The sequence below is a fragment of the Perca flavescens genome, chromosome 17, assembly GCF_004354835.1.
Source record: "Perca flavescens isolate YP-PL-M2 chromosome 17, PFLA_1.0, whole genome shotgun sequence".
NCBI lineage: Eukaryota > Metazoa > Chordata > Actinopteri > Perciformes > Percidae > Perca > Perca flavescens.
Window position 1 is genome coordinate 4589845 of NC_041347.1, and position 27801 is coordinate 4617645.

Sequence of the window (27801 nt, forward strand, 5' to 3'; positions counted from 1 at the left end):
ATGTGCATTTTTAGAGTTGTACACTACTAGACTAGTCTGGCTATTACCAGACCAAGCTCAATCTTTTAAGATTGTACATTAGTCTGGGAGTCTGCTCTGTATTTTCTACTGCACAAGAGGCGTGATCAATGGGCATAGTTCAAATGACTGTACGCAATTGGATAGTCTTCAACCAATCAGACCAATGATCCGGTTGACATACTTTGCAGAGCGAGGCAGAGCGAAAGCAAGTTTCTGTTCCGTTTTCAGAGAAAACTTGCCTTTGAAATCTTTTAAAACAGTAGTGACAGCGGACATCAACGGGTTTTAATAATTAAGGTGGAAGCATCATAAAATTGCTAAATCTGAATGAATTTTCATGACCTTTAAAGTGTTTTCGTGATTTTACCTTTGCATTATTAAGTTAATTAATTAAAATATATCCCTTATACACTATCTACATGTTGTTTTAACCCAGTGCAGCTGACCAAATAATGCTGTTTGTGTTAAACTGTTTTGGTAAATTTAAGAAAAGGACAAAGTACTTTCATTTGCTTTTTGTAACAGCCCTGCAAAATGGCAATAAGGTGAAAGACGGAAAGATTGAGAAGGAAAAAGTTGAACAAGTAGAGGCGAAACAACATTCAAAAAACAGTGGAGGCAGGAGAAACAGAGGTACAGAGTGTGAGAATAAAATGGTTGGCTGAAAGATTAATCATTCACTACTCAAAAGCGCAATTTTCAAATCGCAATGGCTGTGATTTTAATTAAATCATACATTACTAACAATCTGTAGGAGGTGAAAGGTTAAGTTGCCAACCCCAATTTTGCAGGATAAAAAGGATAACTGCCACCAAACTATAAAAAGAAACTCTTGGCTGCGGTTTATGTGCTTTCTGCATAGTGGTGACTGTATTAATTGTGTTTGGCCAAAGATGGATTTGTCGAGGAAGAAGCACCATTGTAACATTCTGATGTTTTACAAGATAGAGTAGCATCCTTAAATAATGTATTAAATAATTATTAAGTTAAAACCCAGGACAGAATTTTCATGTGCTTGTATAAATTTGTTGTGTTACCACTGTATCTTACAGCCTTTTTACAAATTATACAGCTTACCGAAAATATAGTCACACGGCGCTCTTCCATTCTTCTGCTCCGTCTCTGTTTGTATGTGCGTGCTGCTGGCCGCCGCCTGGCTGCTTGCTTGCTTGCTTGTTTGCTTGTTTGCTTGGCGCCGCTGAGTCACGTGACGGTACAACATCAGATCACAAGAGGGGAGAGGAGTAGCTAAGTGTGCCTGCTCTGCGCTGTGACAGGAGCAGCACTTGAAAGCTGCGGCACTTACCACCAAGACACAGATAGCCAGGTCGCCTCTTTGATGAAACCGCAGCGGTGCATACTGAAGAGAAACTAAAACTAAAGTATTAATCTCATAACACTGGTATTGATCAATATCAATACCAACGTTTTTATCGATATTATCCGCCCACCACCATTAAATTACTTCCCCCTTCCATTTAGCATGGACGTTTTATTCCTTTTAGTCCATGTTTGTGTTGGCCTACTTCTTTTCCCCCCTGCAATAGTGTAAAGCGTCCGTGGTTTTCATGAAATGTGCTATATTAATCCAAGTTATTACGTTGGTTGCTACAAAATCACTTTTTGTAGGATTTGGGGTGTTATTTTGTGTCTCTGGTACTTCCACACGCATACAAACTTGAAAAAAACAACAACATCCATGCTGTTTTGCGTGAAATAGGGGTTTCTGAATGTATCCTGCCTTCAGTCTCCGGGTGAGCTGTTCAAAATCTGCAGGGCTTTCTACGTCATTGGACGAAACATTTGGTGTGTGCTAACCACTTTAGCTAATACCACATTAGCTAGCTGTTTCTTCAACTTCGGTCAGTACAAGGCAGGATTAGCCAGGAGACTTCTTCTAAACGAGGGTACACTTCCAACTTTGCATGGAATACCTGCAGACGAGGGGCATGTAACTAGTTCTATACAATTTCTTTTGTAGATTAGGGTGAACTCGTGTGTGTTGTAGCAGTGTTTTGCCATTGAGAACGAGGTGGCTAACCGCGGCGGCTATCAGCGCTAGCACACACACACACACACACACACCGGCAGCCCGCGGAGCTCCATACCCAGCGCAAAGTCACCTTTTCTGGATTAACTAGACTACCAACTCCCGCTGCCCTGACGGAGCTCCACGGCCGGAGCTGGCGCTGCTGCTATATGACCTCCCGGTAACGCTAACTCAGTAATATACAGTGGGCAATAAAGCACCGTAAAGAAAAGACCTTTACGACAGCGACAAGTGTGCTGAAATCAACACAAACTGAAAGTTACATATAGCCACTTTAAGCAGCTCTGTGACACTGTCAAATATATTTGCAATTCCACACAAGAGTTTTTTTTTTACCAGGACCAAAAGAGAAGCATAAATGAAATCATTTTCAGGTTAAAGCCAAGTACTGAAGGAGTGCAGTCACCAGAGTTTTCTTGGGGATGTTTCAGTTAACAAGCATGCTAATTGTACATGGAGCTGAGTGGGGTGTTTTGGAAACACGTGAAGGCTTAAAACTTTTAAAAACTCTTGCATTTGAATGTAAAGGTTAGATTGAATAATTCCTATTTGTCTGAGTGCCTTCACTTTTTACAGTGTTTATTTATTGATCTCTCTTTATGTCTGTACATTAATTCATATTTTTTCAAATCATGACTATGCTTATTGGTTCACTAGAAATCTTACGTCATTTTAAATTTTTTTCAAAATCAAGTAATGTAAATGTCCCAAATGTTGTTAAATATATGTGACCTGATCACAAGGTACAATTTGTCCAAATATTTAGGTAAAACCCAATAAACAGTAATATGAACATTTATACAATATTAGGATTGATTTATATTTATTTTATCGCTTTTTCAGATGCTCCAGAGGGTGATGGGAGGGGCTCAAGTGGTGCAGCACCAATCAGCGATGAACTGGACATCTTTGGACCAATGGTCTCCAACCCTCTTCCCTCTTCCAACAACACACAGCAGGTAACAAACACACACACGCACACACAGGCTTTCATCATCTGCTTATCACCACAGGCCGGCTGCAACACAGGGAGTCTGTGGAGACTCCCATGATGCAAACACAAACACGCCATCTCCCTTATATGTGCAGACACACGCTCTCTGAGGATCACATCAAAGCAAACTATCATAGACTCTGAATTTGACCAATGTCAGAGAGAGAGAGAGAGAGACACCTATCTGTGACACTAAGGCCCTGTTTACACGACAACGCTCACAGGTGAAAGCGACAGAATATTTTGTCAGATGTGCCTTTTGTTTAGACGGCGACGGTGCCCATGGCCACTCTGCCGTTGGGTATCCACAGCCTGCCTATACTTGGTCCGGAAGGCTTTCAGCTTTGATGATATCTGACTTTTACAGATAGCGTCTTTCCCGTGTGGATATGACGTCCCTCCAGGTACAGGATACTGCTGAAGAAATTCGCTCATTATGTCTATATATTTTAACTGGCAAGGCTCCCAGTCCACGCCCTGTTGTGCCTTTGTGGCTTCGTAATCTAAGGTTGTTTGGAGCATTAACTCCACCTCCTTGTCTGTCCAGACAAAATTGTCAGCTTTTGTGCTTTGCCATGTGGATCGTTTCCGTCTAAACATAGCCTAAGAGGAATGATGTGAACTGTGACAGTGAAGAGAGCAGCTGGGAGTGATAGAGATGTAGTAGTACTGTTTTTACTTTTAGAATATAGCAATAATAATGTATTTCACTTAATGTGTCTGATATGTCTTCAACCCTTCCAATCTATATACTGCAGCAGAATCAGTATTAAAATATACAACCAAAATATATCCCTTATACGCTATCTACATGTTGTTTTAACCCAGTGCAGCTGACCAAATAATGCTGTTTGTGTTAAACTGTTTTGGTAGATTTAAGAAAAGGACAAAGTACTTTCATTTGCTTTTTGTAACAGCCCTGCAAAATGGCAATAAGGTGAAGGACGGAAAGATTGAGAAGGAAAAAGCTGAACAAGTAGAGGCGAAACAACATTCAAAAAACAGTGGAGGCAGGAGAAACAGAGGTACAGAGTGTGAGAATAAAATGGTTGGCTGAAAGATTAATCATTCACTATTCAAAAGCGCAATTTTCAAATCGCAATGGCTGTGATTTTAATTAAATCATACATTATTAACAAGCTGTAGGAGGTGAAAGGTTAAGTTGCCAACCCCAATTTTGCAGGATAAAAAGGATAACTGCCACCAAACTATAAAAAGAAACTCTTGGCTGCGGTTTATGTGCTTTCTGCATAGTGGTGACTGTATTAATTGTGTTTGGCCAAAGATGGATTTGTCGAGGAAGAAGCACCATTGTAACATTTTGATGTTTTACAAGATAGAGTAGCATCCTTAAATAATGTTGAAAAAGGTTTTTACTCCACATAAACCATGTAACTGCCCACCTTACGTCATTCTGAGACAGCTAGCTTGTCAGTAAATTATTGTAAATGACTAAAAACTGGTGAAAAGTGAACATACTGTATTTAGAATTTCACAAACCTTTAAGTCCATTGTAAAGCACAGGTAATTGTTTTAAACTAATTATTTTTACACTTTAGCTTTGAATCAGGGCCTCTGATATTCAGGGCTGTAGACTAGCTCATCCTATCACTCTCGTAGGATAATGTTCGCTAAGAAGCTAGAGTGCAGAGCCGTCAGCAGCATTTTATGAGTTTGACCCATAGTAAAAGAATGGACACAGCTACGCCATATATTTCGACAAAGACCAGTGAAGTCACTTTTCCGGTGATGGCGCAGCCTCAAACTGAGCTTAACAACGTAGATGTGACGTGAGCAACCTTTCTGAAAGTTGTAAGTCTTCCGGTAGCTGTGACAAGAGAAATCTCAACCATTCCGAATCGCGAGCGGGTACGCGCAACACGGCGAAAAAGTTGAGAGAAAGGAAAAAGAGACTGTGCTGTCGCTTCCGTGTGTGTCCTTGAGAACTGTAACTCATATAACTTATGTTGTCAGTTAATTGTAGCATTGACCGGCATGAAATTGTCATATGTCAGACTGACTTGCCGGTCGCCGGTCATGGCAGAGCACGTGAAAACCGGCCAATTCCGTTGAATTCCGGTGAATCTCTAGCAATTTCTCTACTATGCAACAGAAAGTCACATGGTTATGACACAATCGTTAGCCGATTTTTACAAAAATGTCTGCTACGGGGCCATAACATGAGATACAAGGTAATGGAGTCTTTTGTACATTGTCGTGTTTCTTTAGAAATAAACAATGGACAAATAGTCTTTAAACGCTTCAGATGTAAAGTTATTTGCTGTCAAAGTGATGCCAAAATTAATAGCAGTCAATGTGATGCTAACGAGAGGTGATGGCTTGTTAGCCTACAATCCCTCCATAGGAGTACAGTACAGTATTAAAATCAGTCCCTCCATAGGAGGGATTGTAGGTCAAAAAACATAATACACATCACAAATCCTTTTATAAGGACAACGTCAGAAAAGAGAAGGCGTGGAGTTTAATTGCAGTTGTGCTTAGAGTGCAAGTGTAGTAGGTCTCGCTGCCACCATAGTCCTAATAAATCCACCGGTGTTGAAAAAAAAAAAAAAAAAAAGGTAGAAGTTAACAGACATAGGGACAACTGTCCATATATTCATATGACTTTTTTTGGTCAGGTATGGCCTGTAAACCAAATTACTATTGTGTCAGCCTAATATCATTTATAAATGTAGGCCTGCATCTAAGGTTTTAGCTAACTACATTGTCAGGTGTCACTCATCAAACGTTTGTTGTTACCATACATGGACCAGAGATGTTCACATCATTTTTTGGAAGTCCAAGTTGAGTCTCAAGTCTTTGAGCTCAAGTCCAAGTCAAGTCTCAAGTCTTTGAGGGGCAAGTCCAAGTCAAGTCTCAAGTCTTTGAGGGGCAAGTTCAAGTCAAGTCTCAAGTCTTTTGCCACGAGTCCAAGTCAAGTCTCAAGTCTCTGGCCATCTGATCTGTCCCTAACATTGTATTGTTAAATCTTATGAATTCAAAGCATGTCCTGTAGCTACCATCCAGACAGTACAGTATTAAAATCAATTGTGGGATAACTTTATCGGGTCTATTTAACACATCCCTCTGGCCCTCGGACCTGGTGAAATATTAACCATAGTCAAGCAAGTGACTGACCTATCTGGGTGCGTTTTGAGATGCCTGATGAAGTCCGACGTTGTTGATCCGGCATCATTTATCTTGGTGCCACACATCTTGCATGTAGCTGTTCGCTTACTGCCACTGTTTACAAAGTTACTGAAAGCAAAACTAATGACAAAAGGCACAACTCCGGGAGGAGTTGGTGTCGCCATTGTCAATGTATTTTTTTATGTATATGTGAGTGCACCACATAAGGCATAACACATGCATAACGTTGCACATTATTTGGGTCGAGTCCGAGTCAAGTCTGAAGTCAGCTGATTGTGCGACTTAAGTGTGACTTGAGTCCGAGTCTCAGACTTGAGTCCCCATCTCTGACATGGACAGTACATACAGTGAGGAAAATAAGTATTTGAACACCCTGCTATTTTGCAAGTTCTCCCACTTAGAAATCATGGAGGGGTCTGAAATTGTCATCGTAGGTGCATGTCCACTGTGAGAGACATAATCTAAAAAAAAAAAAAAAAAAATCAGAAATCACAATATATGATTTTTTAACTATTTATTTGTATGATACAGCTGCAAATAAGTATTTGAACACCTGAGAAAATCAATGTTAATATTTGGTACAGTAGCCTTTATTGCAAGTACAGAGGTCAAACGTTTCCTGTAGTTTTTCACCAGGTTTGCACACACTGCAGGAGGGATTTTGGCCCACTCCTCCACACAGATCTTCTCTAGATCAGTCAGGTTTCTGGGCTGTCGCTGAGAAAAACGGAGTTTGATCTCCCTTCAAAGATTCTCTATTGGGTTTAGGTCTGGAGACTGGCTAGGCCACGCCAGAACCTTGATATGCTTCTTACAGAGCCACTCCTTGGTTATCCTGGCTGTGTGCTTCGGGTCATTGTCACGTTGGAAGACCCAGCCTCGACCCATCTTCAATGTTGTAACTGAGGGAAGGAGGTTGTTCCCCAAAATCTCGCAATACATGGCCCCGGTCATGCTCTCCTTAATACAGTGCAGTCAGCCTGTCCCATGTGCAGAAAAACACCCCCAAAGCATGATGCTACCACCCCCATGCTTCACAGTAGGGATGGTGTTCTTGGGATGGTACTCATCATTCTTCTTCCTCCAAACACGGTTAGTGGAATTATGACCAAAAAGTTCTATTTTGGTCTCACCAGAGCTCATGACTTTCTCCCATGACTCCTCTGGATCATCCAAATGGTCATTGGCAAACTTAAGACGGGCCTTGACATGTGCTGGTTTAAGCAGGGGACCTTCCGTGCCATGCATGATTTCAAACCATGACGTCTTAGTGTATTACCAACAGTAACCTTGGAAACGGTGGTCCCAGCTCTTTTCAGGTCATTGACCAGTTCCTCCCGTGTAGTTCTGGGCTGATTTCTCACCTTTCTTAGGATCATTGAGACCCCACGAGGTGAGATCTTGCATGGAGCCCCAGTCCGAGGGAGATTGACAGTCATGTTTAGCTTCTTCCATTTTCTAATGATTGCTCCAACAGTGGACCTTTATTCACCAAGCTGCTTGGCAATTTCCCCGTAGCCCTTTCCAGCCTTGTGAAGGTGTACAATTTTGTCTCTAGTGTCTTTGGACAGCTCTTTGGTCTTGGCCATGTTAGTAGTTGGATTCTTACTGATTGTATGGGGTGGACAGGTGTCTTTATGCAGCTAACGACCTCAAACAGGTGCATCTAATTTAGGATAATAAATGGAGTGGAGGTGGACATTTTAAAGGCAGACTAACAGGTCTTTGAGGGTCAGAATTCTAGCTGAGCTAGACAGGTGTTCCAATACTTATTTGCAGCTGTATCATACAAATAAATAGTTAAAAAATCATATATTGTGATTTCTGGATTTTTTTTTAGATTATGTCTCTCACAGTGGACATGCACCTACGATGACAATTTCAGACCCCTCCATGATTTCCAAGTGGGAGAACTTGCAAAATAGTAGGGGTGTTCAAATACTTATTTTCCTCACTGTAGCTTTTATTAATGAATATAAATACTACTTTTATATAATATACACTACCGGTCAAAAGTTTGGGGTCACTTAGTAATTTCCATTCCACTCCATTATAGACAGAATACCAGCTGAGATCAGTTGCATTGTTTTTTTAACCATGGCAGAAATTTTCAGATTACATTATTTGCTTACATAATTGCGAAAGGGTTCTCCAATGTTTTCTCAGTTAGCCTTTTAAAATGATATCAGATTAGTTAACAGAATGTGCCTTTGGAACATTGTATGCATGGTTGCTGATAATGGGCAATGTAGATATTGCATTAAAGATCAGCCACTTCTTTCTACAACAGTCGAGAACCCTTTTGCAATTTTGATTTGCTACGTCCTGGTATGCTATGCTGTGCCATGCTACATCCTGTAACGCCCTGCAGTGCCCTGCTATGCCATGAACTACTACGACTACTATTTCTAGTCACTGTTTCATTATCTTTATTGTGACTATTATTGCCACTGTTCATCACACCCTAACCGGCACCGTCAGACACCGCCTACCAAGAGCCTGGGTCTGTCCGAGGTTTCTTCCTAAAAGGGAGTTTTTTCTTGCCACTGTCACACTGAATGCTTGCTCTTGGGGGAATTACTGGAATTGTTGGGTCTTTCTATATTATAGAGTGTGGTTTAGAACTACTCTATCTGTAAAATTTCCTGAGATAACTCTTGTTATGATTTGATGCTATAAATAAAATTGAATTGAATGGAAATTTCTAAGTGACCCCAAACTTTTGACTGGTAGTGTAATATATATATATATATATATATATATATATATATATATATATATATATATATATATATATATATATATATATGTATGTATGTATGTATGTATGTATATATATATATATATATATATATATATATATATATATATATATGTTTATTTAACAACACTTTTAAGTGCCATGATCATATCTGAAAATTTGTGAGTAATGGTCAGTATACTAAGTATGCCATTTGTATATATCTCAGTGTCAGCAAAATTTGACAGTTTTTTTTTTTTCAAAACTAGCTTACTTAGAAGTTGAAGTTGACTTGTCTGTCTGGTTTGAATAAACAAATCCTGCCTGGGAGGACATCAAAAACAAGCTACAACAACTGCATAATTTCTTCTGATCCTTAAATGTTGAAACAAAAATGTGTATATATTTATACTATATATACTATATTTATACTATATAATACTGTTTAATTGGTGGTCATACTTGGTGGCAGTATTGTAGTCAAGTCACCAACTGTCGAGTCCGAGTTAAGTCTCGAGTCCCCAGTGTTCGAGTCTGAGTCACCAAAGAAGAGTCCGAGGCGAGTCACCATTACCTGTGTTCGAGTCTGAGTAGAGTTTTCCCATCTTCTATATTTCAGCGGATAATTTCTTTTGGGGTACATCAACTTACCAGCCCGAACATTTGTAACATTTTTAACATTTACTAGTAGCCAAATCCAGAGTTATTAAACTAGGCATGATGAACGTGCATAGAGGAACGCGAGCAGACCCACGGGACTGCGCCCGCCTATGTTGCCCTGCACTGTGCATGCCCATATGACTGTTCTCCCGTGATAGCTGTAATAATGGATATAGCTAATGGTTGCAGGGCTCCAGACTGCGACCAAATGGTCGCATTTTGCAACCAAAATTTGAGAGTGTGCAACTGAATTTTACATCCAGTCGCACATGTGCGACCAGTAAATTTGCCCCCCTTTTTTACACATTAAAAGTGGAAATTTCGGTACCTGAGAGCGCGCAAGCTTGTCTGTCCTCTCTGCATATGACAGAGAGCGGAGCTCCGGCGCGCGCGAGCACACACACACACACACACGCAGAGGTGCGGACGGAGCAAACTACTCTGCAGTTTTGTTGAAGTCACAGTTAGTCACAGAAATGCCAACAAAGTGGTTGCAAGTGTGGTTACAGTTGTTCACGCAGGCAGCGTTTGCTGCGATATGATATTAACGGCAAGGCAAAAGCGGTCGCGGTGCTGTTGATGTACACTTCCGGACAAGCAGGCACAACAGTGGTTTATCTGCCCTGGGGACTAACTGACAGGTTGAGGTTGTAAGGCAAGGCAGCTTGATTTCTACGGCTCCTTTCAGCAACAAGGCAATTCAAAGTGCTTTACATGAAACAGTAAAAACTATCATGACAGCGATGGTGCTGTCAGTTTACCTTTTATGTTGCATCTTCAAAAGTGCACAATAAAATCTGAAACTAAATTTGAAACAGCACATTGTAATTTCTATTATTAAAGTGTTTATTAGTAATACAGTGGAAATTAGTATAAATGTGAATATTTGGTTAGCATGTTGATTTACGGTGTGTGCCCCTAAATTTTCTGGTTGCGCCCCTAAAATTTTCAGTTGGGGGCCACTGTGCTCCTAGTGAAAAAAGTTAGTATGGAGCCTTGGGTTGTAATTCACCACGTGTTCTATTAATACATCCATGGTGTTATCTTATGATACATCCGAGGAATGTATGGATGTGTATGTATGCTGTAAAACCTGTAACGTGGATGAGAGATGAAGCCAACATGCTCGTTCATGAGCTTGTTGCATGAGATTTGTAGGCTATTAAGTGAACAAGGTGTACTCGGTCCACCAAACACTGGGCCGTCTTGACGGTCTTAATTTTGCACCTATTTCTGTCACCTGCCGTGGCCTCACTAACCTCTCCTCCTCTGAGTCGGATCTCCCTCGCGCTGGACTCAGTTTCACTGAGCGTACTAACACATAGAAAATAAATGGCATTACATCAGTGAGTTCAGACTGTCACTGAGATGCATGTTGTTCTGTAACTGGTGTGGCGCAGCCACTATTCTCTTGATTTCCACTTCGACATTAGACATTTTTTTTAGTGAAAGAGGCCTTACATTTAGCATATATCGTCACAGGTAACAAGCTAACCATTGCAGTGTTGTGCTAATGCTGGGAGCAGGCACATTGTATCTTTATAGTTGTATCCATATGATGTGACAGACTTAGGTTAATATTTCACCAGGTCCGAGGGCTAAAGGGATATCTTAAGTAGACCCCATAAAGTTATCCTACAACTGATTTTGATACTGTACTGTATGGATGGTAGCTACAAGACATGCTTTGAATTCATAACATTTAACAATAGGGACAGATCAGATGGCCAGAGACTTGAGACTTGACTTGGACTCGTGGCATTATGCGCGTTTGTCATACCTAGTTTAATAACTCTGGATTCGGCTACTAGTGAATGTTAAAAATGTTAAAAACGTGACCTTTTAAACAAGGACCCTTTAAAGTGATGGTTCGGAGTAATTTCACCCTAGGGTCGTTTGCACCATGACCTTGAGCCAAACAACCCCCCAGAAGCTTTTTTCACCTGGGTCGAACACTGGGAAAGTTAGCGTTATCAGCTGAATAGCTTAGCGCAGGGGCTAATGGATCCACGTTTGTATCTCGTAAGTTACCCCACTAATAATGCTCAAAATGATACCAAACTTCTACACTAGTACAAATAGGTTATGCACTCATAAAGCAATGGATTGGAAAGTTTGTATAAATTTAAATTTGTAAAGTTTATTGTAAATAACACTTTCCTGTTGGCTTCTGCTCTCTACCCCCCAAAAAATTATCTGCTGAAATATAGAAGTTTCTTTCGCCATGCAAAGTCTATGTGAAAAGTCTTTCTGGGCCGAACGCTGTATCCAGTTCTCTTAATACATCCATGGTCTGAACAAGAAAAGAGAAAAATTGGAGCAAACGGGAAAAAAGAATTGATGGCACTCATTTTTTCTTCCTACCTCTCTCTGTCACTCCTTGAGCAGCTAGTCTCAGGGGAGTGAGTACGGCGGGTTGAATAAACATATTGAAGGAGCAGCATTGAGTTTTAAATGCTGTTGTGGTCCCTCAAGCGTGGCCTTTGACCTCGGCTCAGCTGGAAATGAGGACATACACATTAATGCGGACATATACTATATATAAACTGTTTCAAACATACTGTACAAAAGACTCAGAAAATGCATACATGCTGTTGCACACTTCTAGTCAGGGAATATAGAAACACATGGAACAGGAGACATGATATCCATTTCAGAGAACACTCACACGCAAACATACACAAACTACAAATTCACAGTGAACCATTCCTGTGCCCAGTTTTCAATTTATTTGTCTGGTACACACACACACACACACACACACACACACACACACACACACACACCTCAGAGCCTCCTGGGACCCGACCAGGCAGTGGCTCGCTAGGGACCTAGGCATGATGAACAATTATGGGCTGCTGTAACTGCAAGCTCCCCCTCTGCCACTACCAGGCTCCCACTTGCCCTCTAATCTCCCCACCACGCTCACCTCCTCCTCTACTCCGTCTACTGCAGCTCTGTGTGCCTCGCACTTCTGCTCATCTCCATAAATCCATCAGTCCTGAATTCCCCTTCTCTGTCCTCTTCCCTCTATGCACTGTTCATGCCATATGGTCATTACCACAAACACAAGTTTCTGACTTGTAAATAGTGTTTACGTCAACATCTCAGTCGTAATTACCACTGGGAACATCCGATTTTTTGTTAGTTCCAGTATATCCAACTTTCTGCTTAATCATGCGAAAGTGCCTGAAAAAGGCAAGCAAATATGAATGTCTTGCATTACCATCTGTATTTAACAGATATAGTGCAATATTGTCGATGCACATTATTTCTAACCCTCACACGGCAATCATGCATCGTCAGACAGATCTATACATCTGTCCATTGCACACAGTGCTTAAACTACTTAAACAACGTTTTTGTATATATTTGTTTCTCCACGTAGGGTAACTACTGTGGCAAATAATTCCTTTCCACAAAATGCTAATTTGTGACCACAATATACTAATTTGTGGCCACTAAAAACAAATTTTGTTTACACAAAACAGTATTTTTGGGCAACGAAGTAGCCTAACTATATATCAAAACTGGCCAGTGCAACCCCCCAAATATCTTATCATAAATGTAAATGGACTGTATTTATATAGAGCTTTTCTAGTCTTAACGACTACTCAAAGCGCTTTTACATAGTACAGGAACCATTCACACACATTCATACGCTGTGGCCGAGGCTGCCACTCAAGGTGCCACCTGCTCATCAGATAAACATTCACACACTTTCACACACTGATGGCGCAGCATCGGGAGCAATTCGGGGTTCAGTGTCTTGCCCAAGGACATTTCAGCATGGGACTGCGGGGCCAGAGATCGAACCACCGACCTTCCGATTAGTAGACGACAGCTCTACCAAGAAGAAGAATGAAGAATATTAACTGTTTTTAAACAGGATAAGTAGTTGGCTTTCTCGATTCAATGTAATTGGCAGGCAAAGAAAAACGTTTTTTTCCACACAACCCACCCGCCTCTGTGCGAGACTTGGTTGCGCCCAACCCATCCACCAAAAAAAATAATAAGTCCATGCTTCTTTTCCTGGAACTTATTCTTATAGAGGACTTAGTGCAATGAATCCATCTTTTTAGATCCAGTATTGATAGTATTTTGTCCATATTTTATTTATTTTCAGTTATTTATTTTCGTTTGCTTTGATGCTAGAGCCTCTTTAGCTTTCCGATGATGCTCTGGGAGAGTCTTTTTGACCAATCAGGCGTTGCTTTCAGAAATGAAGTCGAAAAAAAGGACCCACAATACTGCAAAAAATTTTACAGAATAATATGGAATAAAGCACAGTTAAATTGTAGCATGTTTATCAAAGGGCCGAAAATAAATATCCATTTTACCAATACTGGAACAACAGATTGATACATTGCAAATTTGTTTTTTTTATACAAAGTGAATTATTATATGCTATTCAACTGAACTAGTTGAGATATCTAAAGCATGTTGTTTTGCTATGTCTCTTAAAATTAATTTGAAACAACCTATTTGGGTACACATGTCCCGGGACCTCCCTAGATAGGTGGAGATCTCAACCCCGCCAATGTTGAACCCAAAGTTAAGCCCTTGAGTTTAATTTATAGTAAAACATTGTATTTTATAAACTTCATGTGTTTTGTGTTCAGAAATCTCAATTTGTAAAGTAGCTAGTAACTAAAGCTGTCAGATTTAATTTCTCTCTGAAATGTAGTGGAATAGAAGTATAGAAAGTGGCATGAAAAGAAAATACAAGTACCTGTGTACCATACTTGAGTAAATGTACTTAGTTACATTCCACCACTCCATTTCCTCCACTGTGTGTGCTGCCACAAGCCTATTTATCTCTGCTTTATTTACCTGTTTTTGAAAATTAAGTCTTGTCTGCTTAGCTATTGCAGATGCTTGGACAAATTGGATGTTGTGTTTATGGCTGTGGAGAAAAGACTAAAGTCTGACACCATCTCACATCTTAAGACAACCATCTAACATCAAATACTGGCATAATATGTGAAGACTTGCAGGGTCACACACACAAGAATACAACTAGATTAGTTTTGAAAACTGTAACCTAGCTAGTTACTGCTAGCGTTAGCTGGTAACTTAAGGGAAAGTTTGCAGATTTTCTGTACTGCCGTTCATGCAGACTGGCGGCAGTACCCGGAGGTCCGTGTCTGTCCGCGGGTAAAACTCCACTTGGATTACACGTTTCTGAATGATTGAAAATCAACAACGTTCCCTCTTTTAAGCTTAGCGCGGTCCGATAGCAACCATAAACAACACTGGCTCTAGCTGTTGCTGCTTACTGTTTGGTGATGGAGGTAGAGCACCCGTTGTTGACAATGTTCTCATGATTCAACTTCACTACCAAGACTTAAAACTTACGATAATATCAAACAAGTTTGATTTTGTCGGAACGTAAAGATGGGGAAAAAAGTGACTGGGACTGAATTTTATGATCGCCTTACACGATTGAGAAGACAGGAGTGCACCTAACTCTAGCAAGACTCTCATGATTTCATTTTGATATTGGAAAGCAGTCTGCAACAGTGGAATCACTTGAAAAGTCGTTTGGTGTAAGGTTGTCATAATTTGAAATAATGGACATGTACCTCCACCCCTCAAAAGACGTCATAAGCGGTGGCTCTACCAGTTTTGGTCGTCTCCTCATGAACTCTGGCGCTAAAGTCAAAGTCACGTTACGTTATGTGAATGAGGTCGGACGAGTGTTACGCAAAAACGCACAAAAAGGATTTTATTTGTTTTTCTCTCCTCCCGTTATGCTGATGGTTAAAGAACCATTAACACAAGTAACACAATCATTGCTTTGATTAGTAACTGTAATGTGATTACCAAAGTTCTCAACAGTTATGTGTTACACTACATCATAGCTTTTCTATGTAATGGTCTACATTCTCTCTGCCTACACCTTACACCATTTCTTTTTCTCACAGTTGTTTTGCTTAATTATTATCTGTAATATTTATGTCTTCCCACTCCACTGTTCTTTAATTTTTTCCCTCTCTCTACTGTCACTCACCATCATCCGCTCTCTCGGAAGCATATATTGTCCTTGAATCTGCACATTAACAGGGTTTTTCCTGGCTCAGAAAGGGCCTTTGGGGGGGGGGGACTATGCATGACAGTAAGCATGATTTGTCCACTTACAGAAAGGCAATGAGTCTGTGTTACCTTATTTGACGGAAATCTATGCATTTTGCTGTTATTTCTGACCATTTCATAAACATAAATGTCCATCCATCCATCCATCTTCGTCCGCTTATCCGGTGTCGGGTCGCGGGGGGAGCAGCTCCAGCAGGGGACCCCAAACTTCCCTTTCCCGAGCAACATTAACCAGCTCTGACTGGGGGATCCCGAGGCGTACCCAGGCCAGGTTGGAGATATAATCCCTCCACCTAGTCCTGGGTCTTCCCCGAGGCCTCCTCCCAGCTGGACGTGCCTGGAACACCTCCCTAGGGAGGCGCCCAGGGGGCATCCTTACCAGATGCCCAAACCACCTCAACTGGCTCCTTTCGACGCAAAGGAGCAGCGGCTCTACTCCGAGCTCCTCACGGATGACTGAGCTTCTCACCCTATCTCTAAGGGAGACGCCAGCCACCCTCCTGAGGAAACCCATTTCGGCCGCTTGTACCCTGGATCTCGTTCTTTCGGTCATGACCCAGCCTTCATGCCCATAGGTGAGGGTAGGAACGAAAACTGACTGGTAGATCGAGAGCTTTGCCTTCTGGCTAAGCTCTCTTTTAAATCTACGGTGCGATAGATTGAATGCAATACCGCACCCGCTGCGCCGATTCTCCGACCAATCTCCCGCTCCATTGTCCCCTCACTCGCGAACAAAACCCCAAGGTACATGAACTCCTTCACTTGGGGTAAGGACTCATTCCCTACCTGGAGAAGGCATTCCATCGGTTTCCTGCTGAGAACCATGGCCTCAGATTTAGAGGTGCTGATCCTCATCCCAACCGCTTCACACTCGGTTGCGAACCGATCCAGTGAGTGCTGAAGGTCGCAGGCCGATGATGCCATCAGGACCACATCATCTGCAAAGAGCAGCGATGAGATCCCCAGCCCACCAAACTGCAACCCCTCCCCACCCCGACTACGCCTCGATATCCTGTCCATAAATATTACAAACAGGATTGGTGACAAAGCGCAGCCCTGGCGGAGGCCAACCCTCACCTGAAACGAGTCCGACTTACTACCGAGAACCCGGACGCAGCTCTCACTTTGGTCATACAGAGATTGGATGGCCTTGAGTAGAGACCCCCTCACCCCATACTCCCGCAGCACCTGCCACAGTATCTCCCAGGGGACCCGGTCATACGCCTTCTCCAAATCCACAAAACACATGTAGACCGGTTGGGCATACTCCCAGGCTCCCTCCAGGATCCTTGCGAGAGTGAAGAGCTGGTCCGTTGTTCCACGACCAGGACGGAATCCGCATTGTTCCTCCTCAACCCGAGGTTCGACTATCGGCCGAACCCTCCTTTCCAGCACCTTGGAGTAGACTTTACCAGGGAGGCTGAGAAGTGTGATACCCCTATAATTGGCACACACCCTCTGGTCCCCCTTTTTAAAAAGGGGAACCACCACCCCAGTCTGCCACTCCTTTGGCACCGTCCCAGACTTCCACGCAATGTTGAAGAGGCGTGTCAACCAGGACAGCCCCTCCACACCCAGAGCCTTGAGCATTTCTGGACGGATCTCATCAATCCCCGGGGCTTTGCCACTGTGTAGTGGATTCAGGAGTTCCTCAAAGTGCTCCTTCCACCGCCCTATTACCTCCTCAGTTGAGGTCAACAGTGTCCCATCCTTACTGTACACAGCTTGGATGGTTCCCCGCTTCCCCCTCCTGAGGTGGCGAACAGTTTTCCAGAAGCACTTTGGTGCCGACCGAAAGTCCTTCTCCATGTCTTCTCCAAACTTCTCCCACACCCGCTGCTTTGCCTCTTTCACGGCAGAGGCTGCAACCCTTCGGGCCCTTCGGTACCCTGCAACTGCCTCCGGAGTCCTCCGGGATAACATATCCCGGAAAGACTCCTTCTTCAGTCGGACGGCTTCCCTGACCACCGTGTCCACCACGGTGTTAGTGGGTTCTGACCCCCCTTGAGGCACCTAAGACCCTAAGACCACAGCTCCTCGCCGCAGCTTCAGCAATGGAAACTTTGAACATTGTCCACTCGGGTTCAATGCCCCCAGCCTCCACAGGGATGCACGAAAAGCTCCGCCCGGAGGTGTGAGTTGAAAGTCTGTCGGACAGGGGCCTCCTCCAGACGTTCCCAATTTACCCGCACTACGTTTGGGCTTACCAGGTCTGTCCAGAGTCTTCCCCACCCTCTGACCCAACTCACCACCAGATGGTGATCGGTTGACAGCTCTGCCCCTCTCTTCACCCGAGTGTCCAAAACATACTGCCTCAGATCAGATGAAACGATTATGAAATCGATCATTGACCTTGGCCTAGGGTGCTCTGGTACCAGGTACACTTATGAGCATCCCTATGTTCGAACATGGTGTTCGTTATAGACAATCCATGACTAGCACAGAAGTCCAACAACAAACAACCACTCTGGTTTAGATCAGGGAGGCCGTTCCTCCCAATCACGCCTCTCAGGTGTCTCCATCATTGCCCACGTGTGCGTTGAAGTCCCCAGCAGAACAATGGAGTCCCCACTGGAGCCCCATGCAGGACTCCAGTCAAGGTCTCCAAAAAGGCCGAATACTCCGAACTCCTGTTAGGTGCATATGCACAAACAACAGTCAGAGTTTTCCCCCACAACCCGCAGGCGTGGGGAGGCGACCCTCTCGTCCACCGGGTAAACTCCAACACAGCGGCGCTCAGCCGGGGGCTTGTGAGTATCCCCACACCCGCCCGGCGCCTCACACCCTGGGCAACTCCGGAGAAGAAAAGAGTCCAACCCCTATCCAGGAGTATGGTTCCAGAACCAAGACTGTGCGTAGAGGTAAGCCCCACCAGATCTAACCGGTAGCGCTCCACCTCCCGCACCAGTTCCGGCTCCTTCCCCCACAGAGAGGTGACGTTCCATGTCCCCAGAGCCAGCGTCTGCCGCCCGGGTCTGGTCCGTCGAAGCCCCTGACCTTCACTGCCACCCATGTGGCATCGCACCCGACCCCAACGGTTCCTCCCACAGGTGGTGGGCCCATGGGCTGGAGAGATGGGAGCCACGTAGCTTGTTCGGGCTGTGCCCGGCCGGGCTCCGTGGCAAACCCGACGAGCCCGCCGTCTGGGCCTGGCTCCAGACGGGGGCCCCGGGCTTCCTCCGGGCAGGGTCACTCCATCTCTGTCTAGCTTATTAAACATAAATGTATATTATGTAAATAAAACCCAAATTAACAAAACTGCTTCAACTTATATTAATATTTAAATACTGCAGGTACAATCACTGGAAGGGTTCAATACAGACTGACTCTGGAGATACAACTGAGTTTAGTTCTCATATTCAACTTTATGTTCTGCTTGTTTACCGGTTGTTTGGTAAATTACTCCTTAACATAGTCGGAGAGGATTGGAATTGCTATTTTTGTTCACAATTGTTATTATTTTGGTGCTGGTGATTTTCCTTGGGGGGCTGACTAGAACCTCTTTGGGGAGCGCCAAAAATTCCTTTCTTAGACACTCCTTATTGTCCTTTCCTCTCCCTGGTACGTGGAGTCTCATTAATCAATGTTAGGTATGTACAAATATATATGTAAATCATAAATACTGTACAAGAATTTTTAAGCGTAATAATATAGGAATTTGGATTTACAGTATGCTTAAAGGTCCCATCGCATGAAAATTTCACTTTATGAGGATTTTTAACATTAATATGAGTTCCCCCAGCCTGCCTATGGTCCCCCAGTAGCTATAAATGGTGATAGGTGTAAACTGAGCCCCGGGTATCCTGCTCTGCCTTTGAGAAAATGAAAGCTCAGATGGGCCGATCTGGAATCTTCTCGTTATGAGGTCATAAGGAGCAAGGTTACCTCCCCTTTCTCTGCTTTGCCCGCCCAGAGAATTTGGCCCACCCATGAGAGAGAGACATCATGGCTTTCAAATGAGCAGTGGCAGTTGGTCAAGGCCACACCCCCACTCTCCACCTTGCCCCCCCCTCTCTCCTCCTCAATATCTACAGACACAGAAATGGCACATACTTAGGAAAGCTCATTTTGGGACTGGCTCTAGCAGCTTCTGCACCAAGGCTGAATTTCGGGAAAGAGACTTCAGATACAGTATTAGGAAACCACTAAGGTCTATATAAAAGCATCCAAAGAGCACCATGTCATGGAATCTTTAAATGCGCATACTGTACATTCAAATGCAGCCAAGCTGGTGTACAGCCCCAAGAGAAAACAGGGACTTCTTTCATTTCTTTTCTTTTCACAAGTTCTTTAAAGGGGCTGCACTCGAGATTCAGAACATTAATATGGCAGCAGTCTTGTATAAAGCACTTGAAAGCAATACTTGAGTAAAAGTGATTTGAAATGACTTAGGTAGAAGTTAAAGTCACCTTTTAAAATATGTCTTAGGGCCCTATTTAACTATCTAAGCGCACGGCGTGAAGCGCTTGGCTCAGGTGTTGTTTAGGGCGTGTATAAAACCACTTTTGCTAGTTTAACGGCAGAAAAAAGGGTCTGTTCGCCATGGTTCAAAAGGGTTGTACTTAGTGTCTTAATTAATCTTAGATGTGTTTTGGGCATAACATGCAATAAACCAATTAGAGAGTCATCTCCCATTCTCTTTGAAAGCCAGGCGTTTTTGTACCTTGGCGCATTGCTATTATGATGGCGGATTTGCTAAGGAGGAAGGAGAGATTTTCAGGAGAAGAAAGTGATCTGCATGTGCATGAAGAAAAAGCGCACGAGCAGATCATATGTGGCATAAGCACTATGCTACCAAAACTCCACGAGGTGAAGCAGGCGTTCAAATAATAATGAAATGCTGCGTTATTGACTTGGTCAATGGCGCGATCACATTGTAATGAAAAACTGAATGAATTTCTGACAGCACCTGAATAGTCCAGGAAGTGGAACGTTGTGTATAGACTAATCATCTTATGACTGACAAATTTATTTTCTGGTCCGTTGGAGGGGCAGACTCCTAGGCTGAGAACTACTGGGCTAAATAACTAAACTACCTGACCATTTATAAAGCTGTTACTGTAAAACTAGCTGCTTACACATTGTTGCATCAGGATCAGTATATCAGTCACAGGGACAATCGTTCCGAATAAGAAGTCAATTTTGCTGATAATACTTCTGTATTTTAAAGTACAAGTAAAATGTACTTTATTTTCTACCACTGTTCATCACACATGAGATCCACAGAGAGGCCTTTGCAATGACAAATTATGATTTATCACTGCAGTAGAGTTGTGCCATCAGTCAAATTCTTGGACTGTCACACAGCACTTCATACACTGCAAGTGCAGATTGCTCAGTAGCAATACCAGACAGACTGCTCTCACATGACCCTCTGCCTGCAGCAGCAATGTTCTTCAAATAGTACATTTTGTTTCAGACACAGTCCTCTATTCAGAAAATGGAGTTCACTGCCGCTCTCACAGAACAGCCAAAACAGTTCAAAATTAGCACAATCCACCAGCCAAATGCTAGTCCAATTTACAAGTTGCTGGTAGAATTGCTTCACTCACCAGACAAAAAAAACAACGATAATCTATTGAGTGGCTGGCAAAATTTTAACATTCTCTAGCTAATTAGCTGCTGGACAAAAAAGTTAATTTGGATCCTGCTCCTGACCCCTTACGAACACAAACTTGGCCGTGCAGGTTCATGCTCCCAAGGGGAAACTCTGTGAACTTACCTGTAGCGCCATCATTGCAGCGTCAACCTTTCCTCTCCTATACGCACAAGCAATAATCACAAGGGCAGAGTTTTGACAGTCAATGCACATCCACCTAACCTCACACACACACACACACACACACACACACACACACACACACACACACACACACACACACACACACACACACACACACACACACACACACACACAGACTTTGAGAAAAAAAGTAACGTATGCTACAATAAATGATCCCACTGAGTGTTTCACCAATAAAATGTTTTGTTTTGCCACCATCACAGTCAGCATTATATTTTAGTGTAGGCATGCTAAATAAAGCATATCAGTTAATAGTTTCAATACCATGTTAAGATAGTGAATTGCATTCTGGCTTTCACTGTGTAAATACTCTCCAATCAGAAGCGTTGTTGTATCTCTCATTGTTTTAAGCAACTCAGTTGAGCTAGCTAGCAAGAGAAATTTCAGCAAAAAAGAGATACCAACCAATATAAACAAATCTCAATATAATGCGCGCGTCAGGGTTACCGGCGGACGCCGCTCTTTGCGACCGTGCATTCGCGCGGCACTCAGACACCGCAAATCGTCAACAATGAAAAGGGAACTCCCTGCCGAGTTCAACGATAGCTCACACAAGACTCATCGTCATACGGTTCATTAGCTGTGAAAAGGGGCGTGGCAAAAGCGTAGGGGGCGGGTCAATCCTCTGTCCTCTGTCCTCTTTCTCTGTTCTCTTTCCTCTGTCCGTCAGTCCGTCTGACAACTTCACCTTTTTCTTACACATTTTAACCAGCAATCCAGTTTAGCTTTAGCATAAGCTTTTCAAAAAAACTTGAATTATTCCACATCTTTTGTACATTAGTGGTACTATGATATGAAATTCAAGTTAATTAAAACCATTCCAACTTTTTCAACTATTTTCACTACTTCATCTTCTTTTTACGTATTTAAGCTATTTATCCATAGCTTTAGCAATTCAGCTATCCAGCATTCCCACGCATTTTCTGCAGGAAATGCATTTTCCAGTTTGTGTTTGAATTCTCCACTTGATTGATATGCTGGTGTATTTTACTATAGGCCTTTGAGACGGAGACAGATCATTTGAAAAAAAGTTTTGCCACGTACATACCTTCAGCAAGAATGTACACTTCACTAGCTGTGTTTAGGTGTTTCAAGAGATCGATCTCTCTTGGCTAAATTGTGGCTTCTCTAACAGCTTCAAGAAGATGGAAGAAGGGAGAAAGAGGGTGGGATGAGACTGGTTGCTATGTTAGGAGAGGAAAAACGGTCCCGGGCAATAGATGGATGGAAAGAGGGCGGGTTGGCCGGAGAGCCGGTTAAGAGAGGAATGAACAAATAAAGAAAGGTGGAGGGAAAGGGCAGGGACAAGACGTGGAGCATCAAGTCCCACCAGTCGTAAGAGAATGAATGCGATGATGCAGACACACCTAAAGCACTGGCTTAAATCATCACCGCCAATTCCATTTCTGTTTTTTTTTTTTTTTTCTGAAGTTGCTGGGTTTAGATGTGTTTGTGAGGAATCAATCGACCAGGGGCAGATTTACTAAGGCTTTGCAATTTGTGTCATTTATAATAATAAAGATAATAATAATAATAATAACTTTTATTTATATAGCACCTTTCATGAAACCCAAGGACACTTTACAGAAGTACTGTGGCTAAGCTAAAGGAGGTTGTAGGCTGTGGTGAACAGGTGGTGTTTCAGGAGTTTTTTTTTTTAAATGTCGAGGGATGTAGCATTTTGGATATCTGCAGGGAGGGTGTTCCAGAGGGGTGGGGCTGCAACACTAAAGGCTCTGTCTGAAGGTACAGAGTCTGGTGTAGGGAATGGAGAGCAGGCCAGTGTGACCGCAGGTTTCGGGGTGGGGTGTATGGATGGAGGAGGTCGGAGAGCTATTGTGGGGCCAGGGGCATGGAGGGATTTGTAGGTGAGAAGGAGGATTTTATATGTGATGCAGGACTTAATTGGGAGCCAGTGACGGTGGATGAGGGTTGGGGTGATGTGCTGCCAGGTCTTGGTGTAGGTGAGGACCCTGGCCGCAGAGTTGTGGACATACTGGAACCTATTTAAGGTTTTGCTGGGGACCCCAGACAGGACTCCATTGCAGTATTCCAAACGGGAGGTTATGAAAGCATGAATGAGGGTTTCTGGCACGGAATCAGAGAGTGATGTCCGGAGTCTGGTGATGGATTAGTATGGAAAGAGAGGGTGGAGTCCAGGATTACACCAAGGTTGCGGACCTCAGAGGATGGGCAGATGGCGCACCCATCTTAATATATTTATGTCGGCAAGGTGCATCTCTGTCCTCATCGCATGTGCATTTAAGGCTGGACCGTGCAGATAATAGGAGGAGACATGTTAGCGGAGGTTGACTGAATTCCACTGGATTAATAAAGATCAAGCAATTTGCAACTGTCAGTTCTGTGGGGAAAGTTCCCCGCCCTTGAAAAAGGAGCTGTGGGAATTTACACAAACCACAAAGAAGATCATGGGAAGGGGAGTTTTGGTTTGTGTTCATCAAACTTTAATTTGACTATCAGTTAACGGTAGAATCAATTTTATCTGTTAAGACATTTCACTGTGTGCTCGGCTGCATGTACCTCATTATTAATATCCATATCAACACATTCGCCACCTCCGTCTGCTCCGCTCTGCTGGATCTGCTGCTCCCTCTCAACCAAACACTCAATTGCACCAACTGAGTTTCACTCACAGGGCCCTATTTTAATGATCTGAAACGCAAGCATCAAACGTGAAACGCAAGTAGCTCTGTGGGCGGATCTCGGGCGCTGTTGCTATTATACCGGCGGGATAAATGATTCTTGCGTCTGACGCAAATCTAAAATGGGTTGGTCTGAAGTAGCTAGGTGGGGTTTAGGCGTAACGTGCAATAAACCAATCAGAGCATCATCTCACATTCCCTTTAAGAGGAGGCAAGCTTTGTTCCATGGCGGAATGCTATTATGACGGCGGATTTGCCTGGCACACGCCAGCAGGAGCTGTCCGCAATGCGGCAAAGTAATAAATGCCCATCTTGACCGGGTGGCGATGTTGCTGCTGCCTCTCGGGCGCATCTCCTCAAGTCTGGAGAGGATTGCTGCAGCCATGGAGCGTGGGCCTCCAAACGCACCACCTGCTCCTGTTGTGCCCCTTCCTCCTCCCCCTACTCCATCTCCGTCCACCCGCTCCACCAGGAGCGCATCGCGCATTGCCACTCCCAGACCAGATCCCGCCGGAGTGTCCAATTCCGCCATAGTTCAACATCACGTCTCCTTAAGTCCTCTAATATATCCTCATTTACGTCATCAACACATCCATGATTCATGGAAATGTTGTGTAAAACACAACAAGCCACAAAGAATGCTGCGACTTTTTGAGGACTGTACTGTAAAGTGCCTCCTGGACCTATCCAAACACCTGAAGCTCATTTTCAGTAATATTTTTCTGTGTAATTACGTATGGTTTGCAAAAATAGGAACTGCTGCGTCCATGTAGAGGAGAGAAGCAAAGTGTATGCACAGTGTGCACACGCTACATTATGGCCAAGCATGTGCCCCTAAAATAGCATCTGAATAATGCGCCACTGACTTTAGCGGAATTGTTTTCTGAAACTGCAAAATAGCACTAGGGAACGTTTGTGCCTGAACACGCCTACTCTTTTCGCTGAACCGCCCCCGGGAGCGCAAATACATTCTCTAATTTACCGACGTGCATCTGTGGAGGGAAAAGTCCGCTGTGCATCAGGTGCAAAATAGGAATGATACATGCGTCGGTGTACAAAGGCAATTGCACTGAGTACAAGATAGGGCCCAAAGTGTTTGTCTTCGGGGCTCAACATTTGGTATAAAAAGGAAAGGGTCTTTTTGAGACAGAACACCATCTCTATCCAACATAGAAGCCATCTGATCAAAGAACACCCTACTCAAGGCACAGCACAAGCAGATGATTGGCAGAAAACTTGAACAAAACACTTCAATCATAGTTGAATATGGCAAGTGAGCTTTTAGTCGAAACACACAAGATGTTAATACAACAGTAACCGACTGTACTGTAAGTGTGGGTATATGTTTAATTGATTCTGAAGTTAGTAACTTGCATGCAAGACAATTCTTACTCAACCTGCATTCATTGTTTTTTTTGTGGCCACTTGTCCAGTTGCCGATCTCTTTCTAGCTTTGTTTTAGTCTTCACTAACTATTTGGCTCTTTGGCTCAGCTACGCAATAGCTTTACCTTTTTGCTATTTGGTGTTGCAAAGTTGATGTAAATTGGGGTTTTTATTTAAATTGTTTGTTGTTGCTGAAAACAGCTCCCTGCTGTAGCTGGGAACACATTTGATTAAACTGAGCCAAAACAATAAAGTTGGGGGCCATAAACTACATACAGTGAGGTTAAAGATGCTAAAACACTCTGTAGAGGTAAGAGGAACTGTAGAGTTGGGCGATTCTTAGGCCTTCTTGTTTACATCATACAAATCTGGGAGTTCTATACAGCCTGAGTTCTCTGGTGTGCCCTCTAGTGAACATCAACATTAAGTTAAAGTAGAAGCCTTTGCACAAGTGCTGTGTTTAAGGAGTAACAGGATGAAAAAGAGAAGGGAAAAGAAAAAATAATTACTTTCAGAGAAGTGTGTGTGTGTGTGTGTGTGTGTGAGAGAGAGAGAGAATGAAGGAAGGATAGGAGTGAGGAGTGAAGGCAGAGTGAAGTAGGAAAAGAAAAGAAAGAAATGCAGTTGATTGCTGAAGAAGGGATAAGGGGTGAAAGAGGAGAAAGAGATGAATATAGTTTGTTGAGGGCAGAAAAAAAATTCACGGGAGGTAGAGAGGGATGAGGTAATGAACTAACCAGCAATTGATTTCTTCCTTCTTGTTCTTCCTTTCCTTTAGTCTTTCATTTCTTCTTTCCTTCCTGTTCCTTACTGGCCCTCTCTTTCTTGAATTCAGATTTCCAAGGTGAGCTTTGCTTTTGTTTTCAGTAGATTAGCCCAAATCCTTCAACACACACACACACACACACACACACACACACACACACACACACAGCCTAGTGTGGTTTTAAAGCCACAGATGGTCTATCAGAGGGGAGTTTATGAGTATTGCAGTGATGGAAAACCATAGGGAGAAAGATAGTCGTATTTTGTGTGTGTGTGTGTGTGTGTGTGTGTGTGTGTGTTTGGCTGTAGAGGACTATGAATAGCGACAGTGAGAAAAAGGCTGTCAGAGTGGTAATTCAGAGCTCTGGCTGCACCCATCAACACCAACATTGGCTGAGAAGAATGGAGCCTTGTTGAAGAGGCTTTCTATTACACAATGTGCTGCTAGGAGCCCTGCAACATATCACACACTATGTGGAAGCTGTGTGTGTGTAAGTGAGAGTGAGAGTGAGAGTGAGAGAGAGAGAGAGTGAGAGAGCGAGAGAGAGACAAAGAAAAGCATAAACGCACATGTGACATGCTCTGCTTGTATTTCTCCTTTAGAAGTGAGGTCAGACTGACATATCACTGCATTTTATATGTGTGCCACTAGTTTGGCTTTGGCAAGAAATCTGCAGGACTGCTTCACTGTCCTTTTGCTAATACTCAGGGACGTCACTAGGATTGAAAGACAGGGCGGGCTTAGACCCCAGACTATGCACAATTTTCCCTTGCAAACTCTTACTTACAAACATTACGCTAATGTTAGCTTTTAGATGCATCAAAGCTGCATGGGTGGAACTTACTTAGGCCAGACTGTGCTCCTGCTGAGTTATTCTGTAGGCTATGAGTATATCCATCTGCTTGTGTAAATGTGTGCTAAAGTAATACCATACCTAATTCCTCAGATAGCAGATAGAACTTTTTTTGATAGCCCCAGTGATGGTGAACGTAAACTCCCATGCTATAAACAACTGCACCAAAACATAGACTTATAAAAAAAAAAGTGAATAAATCATCAGAGCCAGCCGCTCCATAATATAATATTCTGAAGTAGCCAAACTTACTGTACCTACACTCCCTCCTACAGCATTGGTCTCCATCTCTGTTGCTTCTGGTAATCCACATTCAGACCCACAGCACGCTTGTTGTTCTGTGTTGGTTAGTTCCAATGGTTAGTTCCATAGATTCGTTATCCATGTCTATCGCTTCATCCTCCTCTTGCTCGTTTTTCCTCTTCCTCATATTCCTCACTGTCCTGTCTTTCTCCCTGGTGTGCTGGCTCAGCTGTGTCACTAACATGCTAGCTGTATTAGCGCTAATGCTAGCTAAAGCTGCACTTGAGTTTAAAAACAAATCAGTCCGTTTGCAGCATTTTTCAACATCAGCCAACAGTGCTCTCTTATATTTCTCTCTCTTTTTCTCTGCCCCCTCC

General features: G+C 43.1%; 1 protein-coding gene across 4 annotated transcripts in view; it reads left to right on the top strand.

Moving 5' to 3' along the window:
• LOC114572628 (stromal membrane-associated protein 1) overlaps positions 1–27801 on the top strand; it is a 266403-nt gene that overhangs the window by 209456 nt on the left and 29146 nt on the right. For all 4 annotated transcript variants that reach the window (XM_028604329.1, XM_028604330.1, XM_028604331.1 and 1 more), the window contains one exon: positions 2915–3030. In XM_028604329.1, coding sequence (XP_028460130.1) covers positions 2915–3030 — 116 coding nt within the window. The remainder of the gene's footprint in view (positions 1–2914; positions 3031–27801) is intronic.